General features: G+C 47.8%; 1 protein-coding gene across 7 annotated transcripts in view; it reads right to left on the bottom strand.

Annotated features, from left to right (window-relative positions):
* ANKS1A (ankyrin repeat and sterile alpha motif domain containing 1A) overlaps window positions 1–27,991 on the bottom strand; it is a 103,408-nt gene that overhangs the window by 46,478 nt on the left and 28,939 nt on the right. For 4 of the 7 annotated variants that reach the window (XM_086476655.1, XM_086476656.1, XM_086476657.1 and 1 more), the window contains 10 exons: window positions 27,602–27,758; window positions 25,633–25,695; window positions 19,491–19,787; window positions 18,738–18,813; window positions 18,349–18,450; window positions 16,944–17,039; window positions 16,637–16,833; window positions 14,718–14,810; window positions 10,499–10,616; window positions 2,886–3,457 (listed from right to left, as the gene is read on the bottom strand). In XM_086476655.1, the coding sequence (XP_086332781.1) occupies window positions 2,886–3,457; window positions 10,499–10,616; window positions 14,718–14,810; window positions 16,637–16,833; window positions 16,944–17,039; window positions 18,349–18,450; window positions 18,738–18,813; window positions 19,491–19,787; window positions 25,633–25,695; window positions 27,602–27,758 (1,771 nt within the window). Of the gene's footprint in view, window positions 1–2,885; window positions 3,458–10,498; window positions 10,617–11,320; window positions 11,329–12,365; window positions 12,377–14,713; window positions 14,811–16,636; window positions 16,834–16,943; window positions 17,040–18,348; window positions 18,451–18,737; window positions 18,814–19,490; window positions 19,788–25,632; window positions 25,696–27,601; window positions 27,759–27,991 lie in introns of all 7 variants that reach the window. The other 3 variants (XM_086476658.1, XM_086476659.1, XM_086476661.1) reach the window with 2 other exon arrangements.

The raw sequence follows: 27,991 nt of genomic DNA, 5'->3' as shown, positions 1-27,991 counted from the left end.
GAAGGAGCCGGTGGGTCAGGAGGCAGCCGGGACACGAGCTGAACAGGCTCCTTTGCAGCACGGAACACAAAGCAGCGCTGTCAGCATCTGTTATTTGGGCCAGGTCCTCGGAGCAGGGGGAGCTGCAACTGGGAACAGGGATGAAACTTGCCAAGTGAATCATTTCTTCCCCATCCCACCCTTTTGGCAAAGCCGGCACCACCTTCCACTTCCAACAAAGGGCATTGGCAGCGCTCGGCCGGGGAAGGGACGTGACCCTTCGCTTCCAAGCAGCAGATTTTCCTGCTGTCCCCGGTCAGCGAGACTAGCTGAGCACAGTCACCCATGGCCCAGAGCGATGCAAGCTCAGCCTCTGCCACAGATCCCATCTGTTCACAGACATAAACAGGTCCCTCCCCAAGTCCCCAGCGCCCCGAACAGACACACCTACTGCTGGCAAGGCCAGCGGGCAAAATCCTCAGCTTGTCTGCTACAGCTGTGTGCGGCTTAGAGCTGCACATGGATCACTTTCCTCCTCAGTTGCCTGCATAAAGACTATTAAAATTAACAGAATAACACATATAAATCTGCCATTGTTTCCCCTCAACACGGAGGAAGAGCCAAATCGTTGCTCGCAGGGGCGGCTCAACAAGGGTTTATATTAGCCTGGTAAATTCAGAGGCTGCAAGTTGCATCTAATTCAGAGCAGCTGCATTATCCCATTCAGGGAACTAATTAAACCCCCAACCACAGCACTACGTTTATGTTTAAATCTCATTGTTGCCATTACGACCAGCTAGATCAGCCCCTTTCTGCACATACAAATCACTGCAAAAAACCCCCAAACGTTCCCCACAGGTGCGTCTTTACCATTCCCAAACAATCCCAGGAGTCTGCTTGAGGATCTTTTACAGCAAGAACTGGCCTGACCATATAAACTACCGACTCTCAGCAGATCCATTTTATGCTGCTCCTGTAGAAACCTGCTCTGCCCTGTGAACTGCACCCCTCCTGCCGACAGCATCAAAGAGCGCAACCGTTGCACCGGGAGTCAGAGTGAGACCCCGCATCCCCCTACACAGGCTTTGGAAATTAAAGAGCAAATCAAGCTAAAGGCAGTGAATCACCAGCTGCTGGCTTGCCCACTTTCTGATGAGAATATTTAACATTACACAGTGGTTTTCAGCGGGAACAGAAACATTCTGCAAAAAGAGCCTACCGCCAGCTCACAGATGGGGAAAGTGAGGCAGAGAGGAGAAACCTTTGTCTAGAATCATTCAAGCTGGTCTGTGACAGCCAGGAGACACCCAAAGGCAAATCAGTGCTTTAGCCACAGGATGCTGCTACCAGATTCCACAAAAGGTTTAAATTACACCAGAAACCAGGACGGCACAAACACCCACATCAGGGTTTGGTACTACAAATTTTTTTTTCAAGTTAGACCTGCCCCATTGTAGACAGATGTGAATTTTTCACATTCTTTCTCCGATTTCCTCACCTAAATATAACAGGAAGGAAAAGCAGATTTTCCTCTTGTGGCTTGTTAGGCTGACACTGGGTGGAAATGATGCTTTTTGTTTACAAGCAGGGAAGCAGATCTGCAGGTTCGTTCCTCTGAGCAGAGGAAGCACAGGCACGCTAACGCTTGACCTCTGCTACTAGTAAAGTCGTGCAGCACCGCTAAGCCAAAGGCTTCTTTTTCCTTTCAACGTTTGCTGTAAACACTTCAGTTAGGCATGAAAAGCACAGTGAAAATCATCCAGTCCTTTCAAATAAGCCTTCTGCTGCAGAATCTTTCACGAACAGTCATGGTACAACTGACTCAGGTAATTAACAGCAAAGCCTCTACAACCAAAATAGCTACAGAGGAAAATAAATATATTTGGCAACCCTGAAACACTGCAGGGAGCGAGAGTGTGAACTGAAGGATGGGCTCGTACTGAGGAAGGAGTCCCACTTTGCTTTTAGCATCTTTGAATACCTCCCTCTTCCACCAAAGATGATTTTATCTCCGAGTCAGCACCAGAGCGGCAGCTGAGCTGCACGGAGGACGGGTGAGCAGGGGCACAACCATCCCACGCGTTTACACGCCCGGCACACACAGCTCCACACCCGCAGCACCACGCCAGGGGTTTTATTTCCTTTCAGTGTACAAAGAGTGGTTCATCTGAGCTTATCTCTTCTGCAGCACTGCTGCTCTACCAGCAGAGAATCATCTCCAAAGAATGTTTCAGTAATGCTGCGGTGCTGAATTTCAGAGGGACACTTAATCTCGCCTGAGTGGTTCACTAGGGCCAACTTTCTGAGCATGAAATATTTAACTATCCACGGGCCTCCTGTACTATAATAAAGTGACTTCTAACAAGCCTCTGAAATAAATATGTGAAGAGGAAAGTGGGAGCTATTAAATACACAAAACACAGCCTAATTACTCTGTTCCTTCCATGCCCATGAACCCAGGACACTGCTTACCCCCCCCTCAGCAGCAGGGACCCAGAAACAAAACATCTCCTCTGGATGCTGGAAGAGTCCACAGGAGAAGAATTGGAAAGAGGAGGTGAACAGAAAGATCTATGAGGAGCGCTGTTACCAAATCTCCCTCATTTGGGGGATGTAAAAACTTCTCTGGCTTGCCTAAAAGAAATCAAGCCCTGTATTTGAGCAACTTTAAAAAGCCCCTCACTTCTTGCAATTCTGCTTCTTCCCCCCTCCAGTTAAGCCTAACTATTGGCATTTAACACTTGAAAGACTTACAAGTAAGCATTTGCCTGTTAATGGGATGTCAGAGTTAGCAAAAGTAACCAAAGCCACCCAGGACCCCCTCCGAAGGTCAGTGTGGCAGAGGGGAGCTCATGCTGTACAGATCCATTCCTGGCACAGAAGCTCTGAAGCAAGGGCAGCCTTACCTCGTCCCACTCCGAAGCAAAGGATGGCGACTTCTCCAGCCTCTTCTTCCCAGTGCTGCAGTTCGAGAGCGATTCGCTCCGGCTCCCCATGGCATCGTCCTCCGTCGGAGAGCAGGTCAGGAGATCAGAGTCCGATTTCGACAAGCTGCGGCTGAGTTTGAGCTCGGCTTTGGGCTTGCTCCCTGGGTGGGCTCTGCCCACAGCTCTGTCCCCCTCTTCCTCAGCACCGCCGGGGTGCTGTAGCACGTGGGGCGTGACTACAGTTTCAGGATCCGCCCGGTTGACGTGCGTGTGCTGGACGGTTGCGTAGACCACTTTCTGGTTTTGGTCCGGAGAGCTGGTCCGTACTGATCCAGAGGCAGGTAAGTCAGCATCCTCCAGCTGCATAGCAGGTGGGTGGCTCGTAGCTTCCGTGCCTCCTTTCTCCGTGGAGGAAACGAGCCTGAAAGGGTCCTCACTTATCTCACAGATCGGGGAAGAACCGTGGAGCAACCCTGAAAACTGCTCTGGAACCTGGATGTCCTGGCCGTCGGCAGAATCCTGGCTGCGGCTGCCACTGCTCCTCCTGTGGTCTTCAAGGGGATGAAAGAGGAGGGGAGGATTAAAAACATGGAAGAAGCAGCAAAATTCCAGCTCTCCCCCTGCCCTCCCTCAGCAAGGGAGGGAGAGATAAAGAGAGAACAGTCCAGTATTGTTCCGCGCGCTCAACTTGTACCCAAAGTCATGGCATTTATGAAATTCCAAACACTGGCCTGATTTATGCCGTCTGGCAGCTCTCCTTGTTGTTTTATTCCTGTTAACACTAACTATCGGGCCTTGCTATATAAGGCTAAGAGAAGTGCTAACTATATCCTGCAGAGAGAGCAAGTGAGGTAGGAGAAGCACAGACGGAGGCTCCTGGAACATCTGATGCATTTCCATAAAGGCCAAAGTGTTATTTAGAGCAGCGCTCCCTGCTCTTGGCACGAGCTGCAGGGTGGGAAAACTTCTGGACTGTAATCAACCTGTGAGTTCCAAAATCCGTTCCCCCCCCAAAAAAAAAACCCACCGCTGCTTTCCTCCCTAGTGGTTTCCGAGTTTAACCTCCCCTCCTTACGCCAGGGAGAGAAATAAACAGTTTATGCAGTAAAAAAACTCGATCAAAAAGTCTCCCTCTTGCAAGTGAACCACTGACCACACAATGGTCTGGTCTACCAACGCAGCAAGCTGAGTGCTGTCCCGACTGTCCCAGAAATATGACACTTACTCAGCTACTCCTGCACCAACATCTTTAATATCAGGTACCAGGTCCTGCATAAATCATGAATAATTGACTGATCCCAATTGCCAAGCGTGCGCACAGACATACGTGTACTCACCTCGGTCACGTCTGAATGTGAAGAACGGCAAAAAGCAAAACTTTGCAGAGCTGAGAAGTATGACTTTCTATTTAACCTATACCTGCCCCTAATTGCTTGCGAATTTTAACCGCTTCCATTTAGTGCTGAAGTGACACTCTTCAGCCTGAGGACCCAAAAACGACGCTGCAAAGGAACAATGAAGCAAAGCCCCTCAATAACGTGGCTCTGAAACGCAAGGAGGATGTTTAGATGTGAAGAGGAAATTGCTGGCTTTGCGAGACGGCAGCTCTCGGAAGCCAAGGCAAAGGAATCCTCATTTCAGTGAGGCAAAACACACTAATGAATTTTACTTATCTTTAACTAAAAGCAGCCTATTAGCAACAACAGTGAGACCAGCTCCTTCCCCCCAAGCATCCTTTCCAGCACGAAGCTTGACCAGGTCATTTTCAAACTAACACCCATCTGGTTTCGTGGTCTGTCCTCACACCAGGAATGAGGCAGGAAAGGACGGAATTAGTCATTTGCCTTTGCAAGCCGCTTCAGATCCTGGGGTCTCACGTGCCCTGTGTTCGATGAGCGTGGCTAGTCCCTCTTGCAGGCATTTGTTTACTCCACAGAACGGCTAAAAGCGGCTTGCTCAGCTGGCAGCTGAGTCAGGAACAGCAAAAGCCCGAACGGAGGTTAACTGCCAGGGCAGCGTGCCGGCGGACCTCGCCTCTCGCTGGGATCAAGTGATGCGAGGGCTTATTTCATTCTGGATCCTATGAGTTAAAAGATTCCAGGACAATGAAGTAGTTGTTGATTATCTTGCACGGGCACATAAACCACAAGTTCTGCCAAGGGGGAGGCACATCCCCTGGGGGCAGGCGGTGTCACCGGCATCATTCCCCAACGCTGGCTGGGGAGTGCCAACAGCAGCAGCCGAACAGAAGATCTCAAGATCAGACTATGTTCAGTTATTTTGCATCAAGTTATGAAGCTGTAATGCTGGAGAGAAACCTCAGAAGAGATCAGACATGCTGTGTCCGTAGGACAGGCTGGTATGAATAAGCTACCGACCTGGTAAAAGGGACACAGCGTTGACGGGACAGTCACGTTAACCTGATGGGGAGGGAAGAACTTTTGCAAATCAACAGCCTTTCTCTCCTTAACTACTTTCCTTCCTTGGAAATAAATTTCTTCCATGCCCCAGCTTAACCTTTACTGACATTTCTGCTGAAGGCAGAGAGGCGGCTGGTGAAAGTTTATGCCACATGCTGGAACACTTGGGTCCAGCCAGAACAAAGTGCTCCAACTCCAGCTCCAGAGACTCACAAAAGGGCTCCTGTTGGACAGAAATCACAGCCACCCATTCATCCTCGAGACAGCGAAGGAGGACTTTGAAATACAAGGCAGCTGCCAGCGAAGGAAGGGATGAAGCAAGGGCAACAGCACTGGCTCAGAAGATGTGAGGAACATCTCGAAGGAGACACTTCAGAGCATGGAACGCAGGCCTGGGCTGAAGGCTGCAGCCAGAAGAACCAACACAGGCAGGGAAGAGCCTAATCTCACTCCTTTTTACCACTGAGGCGCACACGGCAGGAACACAGAGGGTTCCCCAGGCGATCCCGGGGGTTCAAGGAATCCTTTTGGGGTTTCAACTAACAGTGCCTCAGGCGGGCTAGCAGAGAGGCCAGAACCACCGCTGGCCATCTCGGGAAGGCGTACCTTTTGGGGACAAGTTACTGGCACGATTCAGCTGATGGGCTGATCGCTTTTCTCATGGCAAAAAGATGAACAGCACTCATTTTTCAAGGGTGCAGTGAATTTGGAGAAGGGGAAAATAATATTCAGGTGCTAGAAAAGCAGAGAGACCCCAGTTCTATCCATCTGCTGCACTTCAAGGGATCTGAAAGCATCCTCCTCCAGTTACACCTTTTAACTCAGGACAGGAATCACCCTTAACACAGGGACTTCTGCCCAACTCCCTCAGCTCATTTTACACCCAAGCACAGACATCTGACTGGTCCTGACTTCTTCAGCCAATGCCTGCCACGGGTTTCACCGACAGAAGGAACTTCCAACTGCTGTTGGGAACAGGAACCCCTTTCTGGGTACAGACTGTCTGCTTCCCAGGGAGGATTCAATTAAGAGCTTCCCTGCCAGCAGCCTGATGATTTCAGATATGAAGCACTTCCCTAAACTCTTAACACTGAGCTGCAACCGCCCTGCCTCGATTGAATTTCTTTCCCTACATATCATCAGCAGGATTTGTTTCATGCCCCTGGATTAGGAGAATGAAGCTCTTATTGCAGCTGCTTTCTGCTCAAGCTCTCCAACCTTAAAACTAGCGAGGGCATACGCTAGCCTCTAACTTTCATATAGAAAAGGCTCCTTATGCTACATCATGCCAGAATTTGTCAAGTGAGGAGTATGCAAATCTGTCTCCTGTGCCACAGAAGTCCAGAGAAGGAGAATGGCCTTTAGGGTGCTACTTTAGAGGTGCAAAAATAACCTTCAACTGCAGTAAAACCGAAACAGAGAGGTACTGCATGTGAAATCCAGGCATGTACAGAAGGCTCCTGTATTAGTCTCATCAAGCTCAGCCATCTTCCTCCAGAAGGTACCTGAACTTGGGCTCTTTTGTACTGCCTCCGCTATTCCCCTTTGAAGGAAGGGCAATAAAACACTGTCCTGGTTGATTAGAGAGAGCAGCAGTGCGACTCTGCGCAGAAGCTTCTAAATACACCATGACAGCAGAAATGCAGGTTGGACCTAAGGCACGGGAAAGGGGTCTGTCCTCCAGCCGTGCTGGAGGGAGGGCATGTGGGCTGTGGTTCTACACTCTCGTTCACCTCGCAGCAAACCCAAGAGGTTTCTGCCCCTTCCAACCTTTGTTTGCAATACTCAGGTGTCCCTGTAGATTCCCTGTAGTGCTACCCATCCCGCTGTTTCTGCAGCCATACTCCAGCTCTCTGAAAAGGTATTTTCTTTAAATCTCTCTGCAGCATGTTTCATCTTTTATCATTGGCTCATTTTAGATCTCTGGTTTAGAGCACGGTCATACACCTGGCTGAACCAGTATACCCATAAAGGAAAACTCTATCAGGAGGAAGGGCGAAGTAGGGACTTCAGCGACATCCCTGCTCACTGCAGGGGGTTGGACTAGATGCCCTTTGAAAAGGTCCCTTCCAACCCAAACTATTCCATGATTCAAGCTGAGCTTCCTATGGAAGCAGCACAGCAGAACCTGAAATATCACTTTATAATAACTATCAGAAGGAACCAAGTCAGTCCTACCTGCAGCTGGTTACTGCTTGTGGATGACTCTCCTGAGAAGACAGACATCAAAACTCAGAAGTATTCTCCATATTCATCCTCCAGCAGATCTCTCCGAACGCAGCAGGAGTGGTACAGCCTCCTCCCGGTCAGTTCATCACTCTTGGCCTATTTACAAGTCCCGTTACAAGGTCCGAATGCCCTGACTTCACGCATGCGATTGCACGTAGTTTCCTTACCAAAGGGGATGGGAAAACATTTGGCTCAAACCACTTCTGATACTCTGCCCAAAACATTAGGCCAACTTTTCCTAGTGCTCCAGCATGTGACAGCAAACTGCTGTAGCATACACAAAAGGCAACCAAAGCCAAGTGGATAATACCACATTCATCTAGTCACTGGATACAAGACAACTTGCAGGCAGAAGAACAAAGGCAGCTATCACACACGAAAAGCACCATTAAAACCAGCGTGTCTGAAATTGAGCCTCTCAGCTGCCCTGAAAAGCCCTTCTCAACAGCCCACAAGAATCAGAGTCCTTCTCTTCTGACCAAAGGCTCCTCCAGAACTCATCAAGTAACATCCAGAAGCCCAGCCTCTCAGATCAAGGGCCAAGAAGCAATTCAAAGCTATACTTCAGCCTGCTTCTTGTCTTGGGATTGAGCTGCTGCCTTTGATGTTCCAGGACCCTTCTGATCCAGAGGTGGGAATATTCTCCAACACCCCAATTAAGGCTTCAGTCCCTCACTCAGCCCTTGTTGAACTTTTTGCCAGAATGACTCTGCTACTCCCTAAAACGCATCTCCTACCCCCATGCATCAGCATATACCTCACATTTCACACTTAGCTACGCTTGCTTTCCACATGCCCTTTTGGCATCTGACCCCAACTACTGTGAAATCCGGAAACTTTTCCTTTTTTCCCCAGTGTCACAAAGCAGATTTCAAAGCGGATTCACCCTTCCAGAGCAGTTACGAAACTCATGCGCAGAAAGAAGCAACCTGTAACGCTGTGAGAAAAAGCAAGGATGAAGGACACAACCAGGGAAATAGTCAGTGCTAAAGACAAACGAGGAAAAATAGCCAGTGCCTCACTTCCTACTGGGGTTGAGAAGCCTGAAGTCCCCGAGAGGATAAGCAGCAGGTGAAAGACGACATGGGGCCCTGTCAGAGCTCAGCTGCTCCTGCAGTACAGGGAGAGCTGCCAGCTGGGGACACTGCCACATGTGCAGTTGTGCCACAGGGATCACTCTGAGATGTTTTGGAAAACAGCTGGTACCCTCTGGAGAAGGGCGACAAACAATCACGTCCCTTTCTCCAGGTCCACCACCAAGAGCAGCGGGAGATGTCGCTGGCAAGCTTAAGAAACGCAAGAGATGAGAAATACATTGCCTGGGTCCCTTCCCCCTACGAGCAGCTCTTCACCTCCACCAGATCGAAGGCTCCACTGCATTAGTTTTAGTGCTAATTGCATTTAAGAGAGCAGACAAGTCTCGGAAGATGGGAAAACTCAACTGCCTCCTCAGATTTCTCCCACTGCAACAGTGGAAAGAGCTCTAGGTTTGTTACAGACACAGTAACACCTTCCATAGACTGCAAACCTGCAAGTCCCGGCTGTCACCTTTCTAGCTGTACACTGAAAGACAGGACTCTGCTCTGGATCCTTAATAGGCTAAAGATGCTTCCTGCAGCCTCTCCGTGAAATGGGGCTTAGACAGTACTGACGTCTGCCGGTGTTCAGGGGAACAGATTTGCATCAAGAAGGAGCAGATGCATTACTTCGAGATTTTATTTTAATCTGACACATAATCATGACACACCCTCACTCCTATTAGTCAAGCCTAGACCCAGTAGCCAGAGAAAGGAGCAAAGCAGTCGGGAATCGCTCGCACTTGAATAACCAGCAATAGCTGCACACTGAAAAGACAGCCTGAAAGCTTCTGGTTCAATGGCTGTCGCCCAAGGACTATTCCTGGCCGAGACCGCAAAGCACCAACCTGAAAAGCATCCTAACTTTGCCTCCGGCAGCAAGTGGCTTTGGCAAATGCTGGTGGGAAAACAACGACCTCTTGTGCCACCCTACACAAGCTAGGAGGGCGGCAGGACTCGAGGAATGAAAGCTATCGTGCTGCAAGAAGGGGAAAAAAAAAAAGCTGCAGGTCCTACAGGGCAGTCAATGAGGCATCCCATCGAGTCATTATCCTCTTGTTCACCCTCAAAGTGAGATGGTTTCCAGGTTTAGAGTCCAAACCAAATCCTTCCAAATTCCTGCTCGGGACTTTTGAATACGTCAATGGATGTTTTTCCGCTAAACGAATTTTTTGTTGTTGTTGTTGAAGGAAAGCCAAAACACCCAGCAATAGCCAAACACGAGAGACAAGGTGTTCCCAGATCCTTTGTAAAGCACACAAGTCCCTCTGGGAGAACAGAGACTAGTTCGGTACTTAACCTGGCTATACAGTGGATTTTCAGCCAGCTGTAGAAAGGGGCTTGCTCTACACATGCTTGTTTTCCTCCTTTGTTAGTCTACATCGCGAATTAGCTTTAATACACAGGGAGATGTTGATTTCAAGACCAAGCTAGCAGAGCCAATCATCTGCTGATATAAACATGCAACGCCAGCAGGTCTTCAGATTCAGCTGGATGGAGAACACGGCTCATTTAAACGCTTGCACTGGTTCATCTCACTTGTAACAACACGGCACAGCCTTCCACCCCTCTGCGTTTACTCGACTGTGCACAAGCTTCGCTTATTTTCCAAGTTAACCGAGAAGGTCCTCGCAATCTCTTAGCTGTCAAAACAGCCGAGTTGCCCTTCCTCCGCGTACATTTTGTACAGGAACGTTTAGCTATCTCCTTTATAAAAGTGAAGATCACCAGGAAACAAAACAATTGCAATCCAGACCCCAGCTGCCCCACCCAACAAAGCGTTTAATTGTTCCAGTTACCCTTGGCCCTCTGTATTTTCCTTCAATGCATCCAAGCAAACAGCTCTGCTTTTTGGATGGCCACTTACCTTTTGTTTTCCTATCCACCGCAACCGGCTTTTTAGTTTCTGCTGTAAGCAACAGCTCGTAAGGGTGTTCCTCTTCCTCAGCTCCACTTCCCCGGCTCTTTCCTCGTGCACCGGAGGCCTAATGAAAAACAGCATAATGTAGTGCTCCGCAAAGCGATGCTATTTATCCCGGCAATAAAGCACAAGGCCTCTTTATGCCATGGTTTAAGCAAGGAATTGGCAGAGGAAACACCTTCGCTGTGGAGCGTGATCCAAAATGTAATAGTCCCCCCTCAAAAAACCACCCAAACTCCCTTTATTTTGTCGTATTTAAGGTCGCTGACAGCTTTCTAGCACTGACCGACTGATCCACCGCGCAGGGTCTGCAGACAGCCTGGAGGGGGGAAAAGAGCTGAGCCCGTTATTCCTGTTCATCCCAACTCAGACTTACTGTTGCTATTGGAATTTGCATCGTCATTCACTATTTAGTTGCTGGCCCTATTAGGACTGGCTGGGAAAAAAAAAAAAAGAAAAGCCCAAACCCCCGCCACCCCCTCAGAAGGCTCAGATCTAGCGTTTCCAACCTCAGGATGCACAGTGTGCTTAGGACTAAAGAGACCTCAGGCAACACCGTATAAACCCAAGTTTAACCTCAGGATGTGCAGCGGCGATTGTGCTCATTTAAATCCCCAAAAGCCTCTGATTAGAGCTTGTTTGTAATATTGGCAGACCCTCCAGCAAGCTGCTCTGGAAAGCCACCATCCCTCCATGTGCAGGGATGTGGTCTTGATGCAGGATCCAAGTGAGTCTTGTTGCAGACTCGCACACGTCGGTCTGCCTCACCGCCAAGGCTGACAGGCATTTGACACCCTTAGAGAGCCACACGTGCCAGCCCAGTGCTAATGGGGCTAAACTGGGCTTCCAGGCACCCTGCCTGCATGGTCAGCTGCCTTTCAGCACCATCTCCTGGCCAGACCCCGGCGGGTTGATGCAACCCTGTCCCAGGAGCCATGGGTGCCTACAGCCAACAGCAGTGGGGTCAAACCCAAGCCAGAAAGCAAGAGATCCCTACCTGCTGCCAGGACAGGGAAGACCAGGTCTGAACAAAACATCCCCCCAAAGGAGGGCTCTTGTATCACTCTCAGACTCCTGGAACTGTCACTGCCCAGGCAGCAGACGAAGCACCACCTCCAATTTCTTCCCCAAAGTGAAAGCATCCGAGCTGACTCAAGGGCAAAGAGGTACCTACCCGACTGCCATCTAGCCAGGACTTCTGGAAGCTTAGGGAGTCTTGGAGAGACACCCAGGAGTCAGCAGCACAGAGAGGATTCCTACATCCATGTCCTGTTTCTGCGTAAGCCCAGTTGGATTTTCAATCAACTTTCTCAATGGGAGGAAACGGGCCATGTCCAGCAAGGAAAGTATTTATTCTACCTGCTTCGAGCATGAGCTGTCAGGCAGACCTGCTCCTCCTCAGGTGAAGGGAGCTCATAATGAGCAAATTAAGGAAAAAAAAAAAACCCACAAACTTCTGACCAGATGGTGGCACAAAAGCCATCAGACCGTAACAGTAGGTAACAGGCTCTCGCCAGAGATCTTGGAAAAATACTGCACAGCAGCAGCCTGTCATAACAGTTGTAGCCTGGACCTCAAGCCAGGCACTGGAATACTCCTAAGACTCCTGCAGATGACGATTATTGTGCTGTCCTCTTTCACTAAACTCATTCAAAGGCAGTAGCTCCCTAGCAGCACACAATTCCCAGCTTTTGCTTTGTAAATTTTTGTGCATGCATTTATAGGCCTGGTTACTCTATCTTCTCCATCCCTCATCCTTCCAAGCTTTAAAGAGAGTTTCAGGTTCACATTCACTCAAAATAAAGACCATCACTCGCTGGAGAACTGTGCTTGCTCTGTAGGCTCTGCAACCAGGAGTAACAAGATCAAATAAAAATTCCCTTCCAATTCATCTTTCATTTATTTATACGTGTCGGTTAGTGTGTACAAATACTGACTATTACCAAAGCCCCACAATAAGACGTTGTTAATAACGAGCGTGCTCTTTAAAGAGTACTTAATCCACAGCAGTGGACTCTGAAAGACCTTTTAAAGGGTAACTCAAGTCTTTCTTCTCTCCTCCCTCACCAGAACTGCAGACCAAACTGCTGGAACAATCATGGTGCCTTGTCTTTTATCTGCACTTCCCTTTCGGAGATGAGTAGTAAACAAATGAAACTGAAGTTTAATTTGACAACGCAGACCCTTATTCAGCTACAAACCCAGAAGGTTTCTGCAGATAGTGAAAGGCAGCACTCGAGCACCTCCAAACAATCAGCCCTTTTGCCTGTTTGCACTAATGTTTTTCCATTATGAAAGTCAAAAGTTTCTTGTTTATGCACATCTGTTTTGACTGATAGCGCCATCTTGGCAACGGAACAGACAGGCTACTATTGAAACTAGAGTTTGGCCCAGAATACCCAGTGACTAACTGTCCTGGCTCTGACGTGAGAGCAGGTCTGGAGGATGGCAGAGCAGGATGCCGCTCCGAGACGTTTACAGCATTCCCTAAGCGTATTCCTGTTCACGCCTGCCCAACCCAGACAGAACACGCACGGAGGTGGTAAATAACGGGCAAGAGTCAGAAAAGCAGAGCGCCTCAGAAGCGGCAAGCGACGAAAAAGAATCAGACCCCAACCTGCCTTATCAGTCCATCTAGAAGGTCATTCCCAGGCAGCGACACACGCTGCCCGTACGTTAGAGCAATGAAATTGGTCGCAAACCAAGATCTCCCCAGCGAGTCGCTTTGCGCACGAGTCTATTTGCCAGCAAGATTTCCTTTAACAGATCATGTTTCCAAAGCCATTAACGGCAGGACAACACAGCAGGTGTTTTATAATTAAATATGGCAAGATAACCCAGCAGGAGCAGTCAATGCACGTTTCTCTCCCTCGTGTTTATTGTCGTAAAGAAGTTCTGCTTTCCAATTACGCCGTGACCTGCTACCCAGCTCTCCTCTGCTGAGAGCCAGCCATGGGACCGGGTATCACGCACTGCAAGAACATTTTAACAGCAGTGGAGAGATCAGTCCACAATTTCACATTTCAATTGTACTGTTTATGCACTGTTTGGAGTTTTACTGTCCCTATAAAAAGCGAGTTCTATCAAAGCAAGGCGTGTTTACTTGTGTCTCGTGTAGTTTTGACATACTTCAGAAAACAGATCTCATCTATGCCTTGTAGGAACTTCAGCAGATCAACACATTCAAAGCAAAGCGTCTGGTGAACGGGAGTCTGTTCCAACAGCTAGAGGCAGCACACACTCCACATCTTTTACACATACAACCTACTGCATTTGGAAAAGCAAGGATATCCACAAGATTTGGGTTTGCTTTGACGATGGTCCTGGGTGTCAGCAGAAGTTGCCAAGACACATTTGTGGTTTCACACCGCCATAGACAGGTCTCCTGCAGAGCTCTTGCATCTGAGGTTCACAGGCAGGTGAATAAAAATGAGCAATAGGAAGGCCAGGAATCACAGAACCATTAAGGTTGGAAAAGACCTTCAAGATCGTCAAGTCCAACCGTCAACCCAACACCACCATGCCCCCTAACCATGTCCCAAAATGCCACATCTACAAGTTTTTCGGAACACCCACAAGGATGGTGACTCTGCTATCTCCCTGGGCAGACATTGGAACAGGCTGCCCAAATGCAGAATAGGAGACTTTAGTTTCATCAAAAAGCAGCTCACGTGCATTGACCTCTGCAGAAGACAGCTTTAACATATGCTGGGCCAGATTCTTGGCTGAATTCAAGGCCCTGATCCCTGTTCACGTCAGTGGGGACCCACAAGCCCACGCATCCCCCTCCACAGCTGGAAGCTCAGAGGAAGCAGGAACTAACGGCCCTCTGGGTTTCAGTCTCAAGCGAAGATGCATTTGGTAGGATCATTACAAGCGGGCAACAGTCCACATCGCAACATGGTTCAGAAAAAACTCTTCCTAAGGGAATTCTCAGCCAAGAATAGGAAAGGAAGGCTGAAGGTCAACGCAGAGGTGCCCTGGAAGAACCGCACAAAGGAAGTTCCCATGGCAAGTGACAGCAGCAACTCTGGAGCGAAAGAATACTTCACATTCACAGCCCAACTTGCAAGGGAGGTAATACCATAGTTGGCTCCTCTCAAATTATTGAAACTGATCTTTAAGCCACACTCTCATAAAACACCCCAGATCAAGTCCCACGTACCTCACAGGAAGCACCATGGCCTATCTTCTTCTCCACATGCTGCTCCTCCTCTTCATCGGGCGGTGGCTTGGCAGGTGGGGGTGGACGTTCTCTCTGCGGTTTAGAAGACCACGGTCAAGCGTGTTGTGTCCAAGCACATCCCCTTCTGCTTCCACCAACACTACGTCCACACTGCTGCGAACGCAGCATGGCGAGGACCTCCTCAAACTAATCTGGGTGGAGCAGAAGTTCAGTCCTAACAGCACAGAGCTTGGCAATGGTTGCTGCCTTTCCTCCTCCCCTCCAGCAGGACACCCTTGCGGGCAGAGCACCCTTTCTGCAGACTCCCAGAGCTGCTATGGGTAACCCTGACCACCCACGCGTGCTCCGCAGCGGCAGCACTGCGCCAGGCCAGCTCAGACCCACGTGAGCACCCACTGGGCTTTCAGGAGCACGAAACTGCTCGGATGGAAGGTGCTGTGTACACAGGTTTATCGCTTCATTACTGAAGCCAGTTCATTCAGACCCAGACTGGGAATCTCAATGGCCCAGCATGAGACAGCAAAGGTCAGTAAGGAGCTCACACAAATGGGCAGAAGGGGAAGCCACATCGCTGGTGTCTTAACGGAACAGTAACATGAATAAGTGATCCCAGAGCCACCTTTTATAGTGAAAACCCCTAGAGATCAAGAGACAATGCTGCACTGCATTCCTCAAATATCCCAAGGTTGCCTGTGGGCTGCCTTGTCTCGATGAAGAGCTGAACACATCTCTAGGTCATCTCCTGCCCTGCAACAGCTCCACCTCATGGCAAAGGGAAAGATGGCAGAGGTGAACTACTCCAAAAAAACCTCAAGTTTTGGGAGAAACTCCAGCAAGCTCCTGGAGCACGTCCCTCTGTTTCCTCTCCCTTTTCACTGCAGTTCAGCCTCGCATCTTTTCTTATTTGTGACAGAGCTGAGCATATTTCACATCAGACACTATCAACACAGGACAGCACACAGACAGACATAAGCCACCAAGATTTAGTGAATAACAGGGTAGTGCATCTTGTTGTCAGCTCTCGAAAGAGTCCTGGCTGAAATGTCATTCGAAAGCTTTTGTCTCATTTCTACTATATTTGCTAATAGCACAGGAAAAAGATGCACCTCTCTGCAGAGAGAGAGGAAGCATGGTTACAGTACCACCAGCAGTTTAATTGTTCATTGCTGCTTTGCCTTTTGTCCAAAAATACATCCATGGAGCAGGCTTTGTAAAACCCACCAGAAAACAAACCCTGAAGCTGACACAGCATGCTGCAAGGCCAGCATCCCATCTGCCCCGTAGCAGCGCTGCCACCGATTGCTAAGGGGGCAGCAGATGCAACTAACAGAAGGTGAGGAAGACTTCTTTGGAGACAGTTCCAGGAGCTTTGCGTTGCCTTCTAAAGCCTTGAGTACCCTCTACAGATTTCTGCAAGTAATACACACACACACAAAAAGTTTCTGCTGCCAACTGGTTTCCAACAGGATATTCTTAAAGATAATTTCTTGAGAGCCTTCTCTTGGGCAAAACAGAGAGCAAGAGAGATAAGAAAAGTGCTCGACACAAAGGTTTCCAAAACTTTCTTCTAGACAAGAAGTTAACTCTTTAGCTAAGTGCAGTGTCCCGACAATCCAAAACTCACAGGCACCAGTATTCAACTGCCAGAAAACAGAAGGATCCAACACTAGGTGAAAATCAGGCGTGTAGAAGTGGCTCCCCGTGGACAATGCAACGGAGGTTATGTGAACAGGCCAGCGAAAAAAGGAGAGGAACCTGCCTGCTCTGATCAAAGTTAGGGATGGGTTTAAAGATTTCCTCAAGCTGGGGGACTGGCACCCTGCTGCAAAATCATGAAAACAGAGGTAAGTTCGCTATCTTTCTAAGGCAAGCAGAGACGAGCACACAAAGCTACATACAGGCCTGACTCCCGCTGCTTTGAGACCCGTCGATTCCGCTTCCTTATTCACAGACTCTCGATCTGAAGATCTCCCGCTGGCCAGGCTGTCCAGGGAGTGGCAGGACGTCGCATTGTATAAAGCTTCATACGGGCTCTCCTCTTCTGGGTTCACATCAAAATCTATGATCAGTTCTGTCACTGCTTTCTCCACGTCACCTGTGAGAGAAAGAGACACACGAGTCCATCACGCGGGGCTTCTGCCCTCGGAAAGTCAGCACTCGCGGGGAGAAGAGCGCGAGCGGCCGCCGTGCCGCGTGGAAGCCTACCCTGAGATATCCGGCACACGGGATCAGTGGCTGGAACAAGCGGTGCTTGAACAGTCTTCTCGGCAGCTTTGGCACTTTTCTTCCCAACCGTGTAATCTGCAACGAGGTGGGGTGACAGGGTGAGTTCGGGTCAGGCTAGTTTTCATGTCCCCTTCAGCACATGGCACGTCCTCCCTCGTGGATGGAAGGCCAACTGTCAGCTTATTAAGTCTCCAAAAACTAACCAAAGAACATTATTAAAACTTGCAGCTCAAATCCTAAAATAGAAGCAGGCAGCCTCTTTAATCACAAGCACAAGGTTAAAGACGGTTCTTTGAACTTTTACAGAGCCTTTAATCAGAAAGCTCCAAAGCTCCTGTACGGACACAACATCACGGAGCAGATCACTTCATGTTGTCGACACAAGCTACATCCCTAAACAGAGATGGATGTCACCTGGTCTTCTGGAGTCATAAGACAGGGACACCCATTCTAGCTGTGGTCCCCAAACCACAGGCAAAGCCAGAAACATCAAGCTCGCGTGACTAAAGCCAGACAGCAACGTCTTGCGCAGCTTGCTCGCTCACAGGAGCAAACTCACAGCATTTACCTGCAAGAACCTCAGTTTTAAAGCCCATCTTTGTTTTCGGTTTCGGAATAGAGATAATACCTACCAGCCTCACAGGCAAAGCTTAATTAAAAGTCTGCGAAGCGCTTTGAACCTGTAAAGCTCTGAAATGCTAAGCATGAATAATGCACACCAGTTGCATACGCTTCTGATCTTTCTCCCCACAGCTGAGAGGAAATTGAGACAGCATAATTACAAGGTATGAATTTAGCTAAGATGCCACATTTCACTCCCTAACTTGGACAGACACAATGGGCCAAGCTCCTTTACAAACCACAAGCAATCAAGGCCTTTTCTGTAAATCACATCTGCAAAATCCATGCCCGAGCTTCACAATGAAGTGAGGAGTAGGATGTAAGATCCGTGGATGACTATTTGCCTACGCAGACACATAAAGGATAGTTAATCCAAAACCATTTCTAAAGCTATTACTTTGCATTCTGCAAGTAGATTTAGGCTATCCTTAATTTTAATTAACTTCTAAAGTGAGTTAAACAAAGCTCAATTAAGCCCATTTACACTGTAAAAGTCATGCCACACTCTTTCCGCAAAGGAGCTAATCTCCCTAAATGCCCCCCTGGAAGTCCCCCTGCAAACATTTGGTCTGGAGACAGCTCGCCCGAGTGTTTAAGCATCATTCCTTCCAACACCTGTAAGATTCTCCTTCAGCGACCTGACCTGAAGCTGCTTTGCTGTCAGCATTTTCCAGGACTAGAGAACAAAATCCTGTACTTGCACGAGCACAACTACCACCTCAAACCCTTCCCTCCCGCCCACACACAGAGCTACATCACTTACCTTCGATAAGAGCTGCTATGTGTTGGCTTTTCTGAGAAGGAAGTTCCCTCACAATATCCAGAGCTGTCAGGCCTCTGTTATCCTTTATGTTCACGTCAATACCTATGGCAACAGGCGCAGAGAAGGCAAAAGCACAAATACTTTCTAACTCTGCAAATTCATGTCTTTCATCAAGCCACGTCTTACATTTGTGATCATCACTGGAGGGAGCGAAAAAATGCTCTACAGGGGCAGACCTAAAGCCGAACACCAAGAGAGAACCTCTCCTATAACCCTCTCCAAGGAACTTTGATAGCTGGAGAAACGTGCTGCCACTATAAAGGGGTTTCCTCAAGTTCTGGGTGAAGGGATCACCACGTTATTGCTTCAAAAGGGGATCATTCTCTCACCTGCAGCCAGCAATATTTGTACCACATCTGTCTTGCCAAACAAAGCAGCTTCGTGCAAAGCACTGCCTTTTTCAGTCTGCAAATTAAATGGAAAAATAGCATGAAGCTAGACAGTGGGGAATGGCGACGGAGGCACGTTTTAGAAGGTTACAGAAGCAATAAATGGACAGCATCATATACAAAGTGTGGGCAACAGTATCTACAGCTGAGGACAGACTATCAATATCATCACAATGCTGAGAATTCGAAATGGAAAATGGGGATGGTCTCTTCAGGGAGACATGCGGGCCCAGGTTAGAGACCAAGAAAGGACTTGCTCCAGCTTAGCAAGAGGTCACATCCTGAAAAGGAAAGACCAGACCACCACATACAAGCTATTGCTGTGAAAACAGCCTATTTGCAGGCGGCTTGATAGGAAGAGACACAGTTTGCCTCCACCGCTATCAAGAGCTCACGGTATTGCGGGGCAGAACAGCTCAGGCGAAAGGGCTTTTATTTTTTTTCCTCCCTTGCTACGTGTCGGGGGCTCTTTGTCCAACCAACAAGCAGGCGTGAAGCATGCACAGCACCAGAATCCCTCTGAGCAGCTTCTCGGAGCAACCACGAGCTGAACAAACAGCTCAGAGGAAAACCATGCTATCGCTCATCTGCCGTGAATGATCCCTGTGGGAGGGTCAGGAGGAGCTCCCCGCACCGTAACTACAGGGCTTCTCCGTCCCCCCGCCATCAGATCAGCTCTTCCCACACCGGTACCTGATAGTTGCTATCCATCCCAGCATCCAGGAGGACGTGGACTACCGTTTTGTGACCGTTCCTAGCCGCCAAGTGCAGCGGAGTGTGTTTCTTAGTGTTGCAGCTTAAAAGATTGGGATGAGCGTTCAAGAGCATCTTCACGACTTCCAGCCTCCCATAGAGCGCGGCCAGGTCCAGGGGAGTCTCAAACTTGTTATTGCGCATGGTGGGGTCGGTCAGCTCCTCCAGTAGGACCTTCACCACCTCTGTGTGGCCGTACTGGGCGGCACAGTGCAGCGCCGTCTCGTTGTCATTGTTCTAGGGGGGGGGTCACAAAGGCCAACGCATCAGAACGGGGCAGAACAGAGCTGCTCCGCGCCTTGCTCAAACCATTGAAGTTTAAATGCAAAACCAAGACAATTAAAAAAAAAACCAAACCAAAAAACAAAAGCAGTCGGGAAGCAGAGCGCCCTGTTTGAAACAGAGCCTGGAGCAATATTTTCACCACCTCACTAGCCATTTACCAGGCACAGACATCCCCTCATAAACCCATCAACCGACCCACCCCGTAAAAGCTTCAAAAACATTCAGAACAATAAGATTTATTCGGATATGGGAAATCTGCTCTACGGGAAATAACTGCTATATATGGCATAGCCTGCTTTCAAAGCACCGAGGTCAAAATCAAGGGACCACGCTAAAGTTTAAGGGATTGCGGAGCTGTACCTGATTCCCATCAATTCTGCTCGCACTTGGGGAAGGCAGCCTGTTATTTGGTGGCAGCATCCCACACTTCGGGGCGCCACAAAAATAAAAGGCTGCGATATCCGACAGGCAAACTGCAGCATGAATTCTATCTGCTGTAGCTTAATCGTCATCATTTTAGATTTAAACTTCCAATTGTTTCAAATCCTGCTTATCCTGATTGTAACAGTCATTCCACCTTTGCAATTCTGAAGCTCCCAAGCTGGCTGTTTAGAGAAAGGGTGCATTAAGTTACATGCAGTTTGTGAATTGGGAAGCAGTGCAATTAGATCACTCTGCTACAAGCCAAGGTCTCAGGTCAACTGAGGCGAGAGATGTCCAAATGACAAAAAGAACACCTCCACAGTGAAAGCCAGATCCAATTAATGCACGAAGCACCCATCAGGTTAAAAATCAGCAATGCAAAGCATTGAAAGACAAGCAAGCTAACATTTCTCTTGCAGGTGCAAAATAGGAACATCGCCAGATTTACAAGAGCCTTTTCTTAAATTAAATTCACCTCAAGTTTCTAGTTTTACTACTGTGCGTTATACACAGAGAGATTTGGGCTTAAGGACTTTAGAAACAAATGCTTATCTAACAATTCGACCCAAGAAAACTTTAGCACAAGCTGTTACACTCTTCAACTTTAGCTGAAAGAATCATGGTTGAATTTTTGAATTTGACATTTTAAGAACAGTTCCCATTAAAAAAAAAAAAAGAAAAAACAAACAGAATGTACTTGTTTTGATGGAGTTAGAAGTACTACTTTAGAAACTGAATTTGACCAAAATACCTTCCTTTTTGCTTTGAGAGCACAAGCACTTTTTTGGATACCAGCTTGTAGGAGCTGTCAATATTTTGCACCATTTCACAACCGCACTGCAGAACTTGCTCTCCTGTACAAGTACTTTAATCCTATTAACGTGTTAAGTCATTCTAAGGATTACAGGAGTCATGCTTGCAAACTCCCATTTGTTTTTATCTGGTATTTGCATCATTTTTCAGCCACGTGAAAAGCATAAGGGAAGCGAGATGTTCTGGAGAGGCTCTCTGCAGCTGCAACTTGTATAAAAGCAAAGATTAAGGAGGCAGGAAGCAGCAACAGCCACGTGCAGAAGTGAGATATTTAGGAAGGTAAGGAAAGCCTGGCATTGCCGTTAGCACAGAAGCTCAAAGTCAAACAACAGGCTCTCTGCTTGGAGTGGTAGAGGCCGCCGTGGTGGAGGAAGGCACAGACAAGTGGACAGAAGTTACTGTAGAATGAAGAAGTCTGCACATAAAATATACATATGGAGTGAGAAGGGGAGAGAATAGAGAACTACAGAGATCACACCTATCCATCAGCTTAAGCTGCTGGTCTCGAGGCATTGAAAAGGTTGGTAAATCACATCATTCGTTGATGGGGAAGGGAACCCAGGTATCGGGGAGCCCATGACACAGCCAGAGCGGGGCCCTCAGCCGGCCCCACGGCACGAGGGAGGCTTCCCGCCGGTTTTTGCAGAGAGAGTAGATAACCCCAGCCCCTCTGGAGCAGCAGGTATCTGCCAAAGAGCCGCGGTGGGTATGCGCTGCTCAATCCCTGGCTACTGGGGATTTGCACTGCTAGGACTGTCCCCCTCTCATCCCTCCCTGGCGCGGAGACCATATCCCTCAAGGGTGTTTTAAAGCACACAGCAACTCCTGAGCCTGACAGCTCAGAAGTGGGAACACAACATCCTTTAATGACATAATTGTTGGAGAACTTCCCCCATCTTCACTGCAATTTAGTGTAGTTTTCCTTAAGCAGGTCAGGGCTCTGATGCTCAGGGTGAAATCCCCAGACTTTCCTCCTGCAATGGAGATCACCAGCTGCTAAACTGCCCTGAATCATTACAGCAAGTCTTTCCCCATCACAGACTGTGTACTGGAAACTCCTGCTATTGCATGTGTCTCTATTGCCTCCATTTTGGGAGAGTTCTGAGCAGCCAAAAATCCTAGAGCTGTTCCAGGAAAGGGAGTTTGCCTCCCTTCCCTGCATCGCCTCTCCAAGCCTGAACAATGAGCACAAGTGCTCAGACATACATATCTATCTGAGATGGAGAAAGAAAATTCCTTTCCAGCAGCCTGAAGGCATATGGGTTCAAATTTCAAAACTTCTTAGAAAAATAGAGCACCCAACAGGGCCCAGGGGCTACATTCTTGGAGGAATCCTAGCATCCCCCCCAGTTTAGAGCTAGGAGCGAGAAGCTGGGCTCGTATGATGCCCTCCTACAGACTGCACAACAGGAATGCAAGCAGAAATGCCTCTGCCTTCATATGGGCTCCATCAAATTTTTCAAGTCCTGGTAACTAGATCCCACATACCACAGCCCTCGTGCGCCAAATCAGACGCTAAAATAGGGAATCTACAGTCCCTTAAACTGTACCTGCCTGCACCCCTGTTCCTAACACACCGTCAGAGGGCTTTGATCGAAGAAAGGGAGACTTGGTTTAAATAAGGGGAAGCTTCCTAATTTTCTAACCTGCAAAGATTTGAATGGTTGAACAAACTGCCAAGGGAGACTATAGTGGTGTCCCTCTCGGAGGTTTTTGAGAAGCTGCCAGACAAACACTGGTCAGGAATGGTTTAGGTAGACCTGAAGCTGCCTCAGGGCTGGCAGAAGAGGCTACACGACCCTTCGGCCCCATCCAACCTATTTCTGCGATTCCTTTGTAGGATTTTTGTCAGTGTGCACCTGTCTAACGGAGGCTTGCCCTATTAAAAACCTGCCATTTCGCTGCTGCAGTGACACATCCTGATCCTAAAGCACAGAACAGGGATGTCCTGCTGGCAGGTGCTCCACAAAGTTTCAGTTAAAGGCAGGCCAAAATAAAAGAGAAAAAAAAACCCAAGCCATTAAGCAAAATCCAGACTTCACCAGGAGGTGACACCCACGGCACATCCCAACCTCGGGCACAAAGCAGGCCAGAAGAGCTGGCTGGAGCTGCCCAGTCAGTTGTACCATCTCCTTCCCTCCCTTTGCAGCCCTCGATTTCCATCGGTATCCCACATGGCACTGCCAGGAGCAGCCTGAGGACGAACAGGCCTCCTTCCTTCCCACAGGTGCCCAACACATTGCAGGAAAAAAAAAAAAAAAATAAAGATCCCCATATGTCCAACAAGCTTTCAGGAGCTCTGCGGGTGGGTTCGCTGCCCTGTTTCATTTGCAGACTCCAGATGGGAGGCTTCCACTTTTCTCAGCAGCCCATTCAGATTTATAGCACTCTAAACCCAAATCTGCATGATTCATTTGCTTCCAATTACAGAAGACAAAGGTAGTTTGTGCAGCGCACAAACCTGAGCTACGCGGCTGCTGTTTCTGCTTTGGCTCTGCTCAACTGGTTGGTTCCTTCATACCAATTAAATAACCAAATTCAAGATAGCAGGAGTTACTGAAGCAAAGTTGCTGCTCCATCTCTTAACTTTGCTCCTGTCACTGGCTTTTCAGAAATCCTTCAGGCCTGGAACAGACGTACTGCAGGGGCCTCCTACTGAACAAGAGATGCTGAAAAGGAAGGGGCATAAAAAGAACCTGGTAACTATTTCTGGAGAGCAAGAAGCTTCTGGCTTTCCTGTCTCTTCCTCAACAGGATATTAAATTGTAGTCCAGCCTTATATAAATGCTTTTCCCCCTCTTCTAAATATCCAAAAATGTTTGGAAAGATGAAACACCACTTCAATCGTTTCTGTGTGACATCTCATCTTGCATGGGAGCTGAGGAGAAGCTGGAAGCACCAGCAAAGCAAGGACTCTTACACTTTCCACCCGGACTTTTTTGGTTCTCCCACTTGCAGCCAGGCTATTGAGAAAACGCCAAGGTTTGTAGGAGAGGTATGATCCCACATGCTCTTCATCGAAGCTGGTCAGAAACCGGTGGGAGGCTGGTCAGAACTTGTGATGAACCTAACAGATTGTGTACAAATCATATCCCTCTCCTTAAAACCAAGGCAACGATTTCAAAACCACTAGCCTTGTTCTCGAGGGCACTACAGTGATCTTGACAACTGAACTGAGAGTTTAAAATAACACACTTGTCAAAAATACGAAATCCAAATTAGCACACTTTGTACACAAAAATCCACAAGAAAGCGAGCTCACGATATTTCACCTTTATATTCCTTCTTCATGCAACATTTTAATGCTGGAGCGTGTAAGATTGTACTTATTGACAATGTTTCAGAAAGCTCCTTTCAGGCAACTGAACTGCTCGACCATGATGTTCCCACAGAAAACATTTGTTGCTGTAAAATTCCCATCTGGATTTTTGTAAAAATCACCGACAGAGATGAGCTTCATGTAAGTATATTTGTGCTCAAAGAGGTATGCACTGGAGTATTTCCTGAGACAGAAGTCTGCAAAACCAAACATAATTCCCAGCGGGCAGCAAGCTCAGGAACCTGGACTGTGTGTTTTTAAGGTACTGCAGAGCAAGCAGGGTGAAAGTTTTAACTAAACTCAGAGAGAAATTTGCCATGGATGGCTGGACCCAAATTAATTGGCTGGAAGCAACTGTGGCATGGTGGCTGACAGCAGAGGTATCTCATGATAAATCAGCAGACTATTGTGCCGTCACCGGCCTGAAGCTTCACTGTAAATAAAAATGAAAAATGGTGTCTGACAATACACCACCAGGAACTTTCTTATTGTTTCCTCAACTGCTCAGCCTCAGTGCACCCTAAGTGCTGATGTCACGTCTTTTTGTAACTCAAGAACAACTAAAAGCAAGAGAGAAGCAAAATAGGCAAGAAAACAGGAATAGAAGACAGGGCCTGAAGGGTCAGACAACACAACAGACTTGACATTGGGGAAAATAAAAAAAAAGAGGAGAGACTGATGCAATAAGCAGGACACGAAGGACTGGGGAAGGGAGGCAGGAATGTTACTGCCGTCTCTTCTCCCCACCACCACCACCAAAAGAATGAACTCTCCATTCAAACGACAAATACAGCATTCTGCAGGAGAAAAAGCATGAAAATTCACTCCAAACAGCCCACAGAGAAAATGCATCCATGTTTAAGCAGAAAAACCAAATTCCTCCTCTTTGCATTTATCAGCAACACAAGCACAGGAAACAAAACCTACAGCATTTTCCTTGGGATACCATTACCTTGTGGAAGTCATCCAGCCAAACCAAGCAAACCGACCATCACCGTGAGTCCTACAAGGCTAAGCAACGAAGGAGCCCCCAGGAAAGTAAGGAAAAGCTTCCCTTAAGTTATGTTTCTATAACTGCTTTGAAGAGAGAAACCCACAGTAAATGAATGGTCGCGCTTTACTTTTCCCCAAGCAGCTGCAAACTGAACAGGTATTACTGCAACTGGATGACATTGCACCTGGAAGCACGCGAGTGCAGCTTGGAGTAATGATGCAGTGAAATGCTGACAGCAAAGTACACACCTTGGCATTGATATATGGGTCAAAGGGGCCGTACTTTTTGAGTTCTTTGATCTCAAGAGCATTCTACAAAAAGGAAGAGGAAAAAGAAAAAAAAAATGTGATAATGAAATGGGTGAGATATAGCAACAAAGCAATGGGTGACTCCCAAGGGGTGGAAATGACAGAACACAGCATCTTGTTCCAGTCAAAGCTATTAGCAGCAGAAGCCATTCCAGCTGCCGGTTCCTGTAACCTGAACCACCGTGCATTTCATTTACAAGACTCCAAACACAAGCAGCACAGGCTATCCGGCTGACTCTTCTCATTTAAAAAGGTTCCTACTAAACAGACATTAATGAAACATTACCTGGAAGGATTACACTAAGCTTTTAATCTTTTGCAAAGGTTTCTCCTGTAACTTGTCCTACTCGGAGCAGAACAGTTTACACTCAGGGCCTTCAGTCAACTCTTATCAGATGGATTGTAAAGAGCTGACGACACTTCCCACATCTATTTAAACAGACTGAACGCCTGTAGCTGTGCGTAAAGACATTATTAGCCACAGCCCCAAACTGGGAAACCATCAAAGACATTAAAAATCAGACTCTTAGTTATTTCTGCTCAGTTGAGGAGCAGAAGTGAACAGCATTACCGCCGTATTTTTTCATTTTGTGATGCTTTAGAAGTAACCATTTAGCCTCGGAGCAGCCCGATGCATCCAGTTCGCCGCCTTATACTGAGGAACAGAAAACTTTATCATGGCACTTTGGTGCCCACAAAGTGTGGCTGGAAGCAGGATTAGGACTCCTAAACCCAGCTCCGAAGGGAGTTTGCTCCTCAGCTTCTGAAAAGTATACGCTGCAGAGCAAAATTAAACAGCAGAAACTCACAGTGCTCAGCTGCTCGTCTCGAGATTTTGTTCAACTTGAGCCATGAGCATCTGACCTACCTGTCAATTAACTTCCGAACAAATGTACGTTTTTAGCCTTGTGGTACTAAGGCAGACAAACTTATTCGGGTTTCCTCCTCTCCTTCTGGATGAAAATCTGAGCGGTTTTGGAGTTGATTCACAGGGACATTAGATATTCCTGCCTCAGGGGCAGGACAACCAAGGGCTATTGTAGCTGTAACCGTCTGATTTGGATCTGTTACTGCATGTCTGCCCAAGCTCACTCAGCCGTAAGTGCTTCAGGGACGCTGCTCAGCTGGCCTCACTCAGCAAACCAGCTCCCTTATCCAAAACTCTTCAACAAAAGAAATATTTGGGTCTCCCAGCAGTAGCATTTCAGAAGTTCCCTGGAATCGTAAGATACCTGCTGACTTCCATGGGGAAGTTACACGGGAGCCAGCCCTCCAAAGCAGAATAGCCGTCTCGCACATCAGTCCCTCTGCACCCTACACCAAAAACTATCACCTTGACAAAGGGAAGAAACCCACCAGATTTTTTTTCTTGCCCGATTGAGAAAATAACTCTTTAAGATTAAGCTAGGCATTTCTCTGGGGTCAAGTAGGGTTAAAATTATCTTACGACTTACAAATTAGTTAACTGGAGCAAGTGCTAGAGACAAGCCAGGAGAGTAGCTAAGAGAGCATGGCCAAACAAAGACTAAACAAAGCTGCTTTGATTAGTTCCCAAAGAAGGGAGCCACTGTACCCTTTGACAGAGCTAGAAACCTCCTCAGCTATCCAGCAACTAAAAGGCAAAACTATGGGTTAGTTTTAGAAGCCCAGTATGAAAGCAGGACCACCTCCTAGGTGTTGAGTGCTTCTCATATTTAAATATCTCTGTATAAACATATACACCTTGCTCATTCAATCACTAACTCAGAACTGGAGGTATTTGCTTTAGGCAGTGCCCTTCTTATCCCATTAGCAAGTAGAACTTCACAACAATCACTACTAGATTGGGAAGGGTCAGGAGTCAGCTGAAGTAGTCTCTCTCCACCCAAGGGAAGCGATTCAACAATGCATTAGAGAAAAACACGCAGACCTGCTCATTCACTTTAGTATGCGAAGGTCCTTGGTGGATGAGGAGCTTCACTATGTCTGCATCTCCCTTCCAGGCTGCCAGGTGAAGAGGGTAACAGCCTTTACAGTCTGCCACGTTGGTTAGCGCGTCGTTCCTCAGCAGAACTTCCACCACATCCCTGCAAGAGAAGGAAACTTGAGTCCCTGAGATATTCAGTCCTTGCTTCACAGCTTACATTCTGCAGTCAGTATTTGACAGTTAATCTGAACAGCAGTATTTCAGAGATCCTCTCGAAATGTGATTTTAAAGTGTTCCTATTAAAGGCTGCCCAAGGGGAAAAAAAACAAAAACACAAAATGAAAGACTGCTGAGACGAGCTCAGGAAAGATCTATGTCACCTTCATACTACGG

The sequence above is a fragment of the Leptosomus discolor genome, chromosome 21 (genome assembly GCF_034619465.1).
Source record: "Leptosomus discolor isolate bLepDis1 chromosome 21, bLepDis1.hap2, whole genome shotgun sequence".
Taxonomy (NCBI): Eukaryota; Metazoa; Chordata; class Aves; order Leptosomiformes; family Leptosomidae; genus Leptosomus; species Leptosomus discolor.
This window is presented reverse-complemented; position numbering and strand designations above follow the sequence as displayed.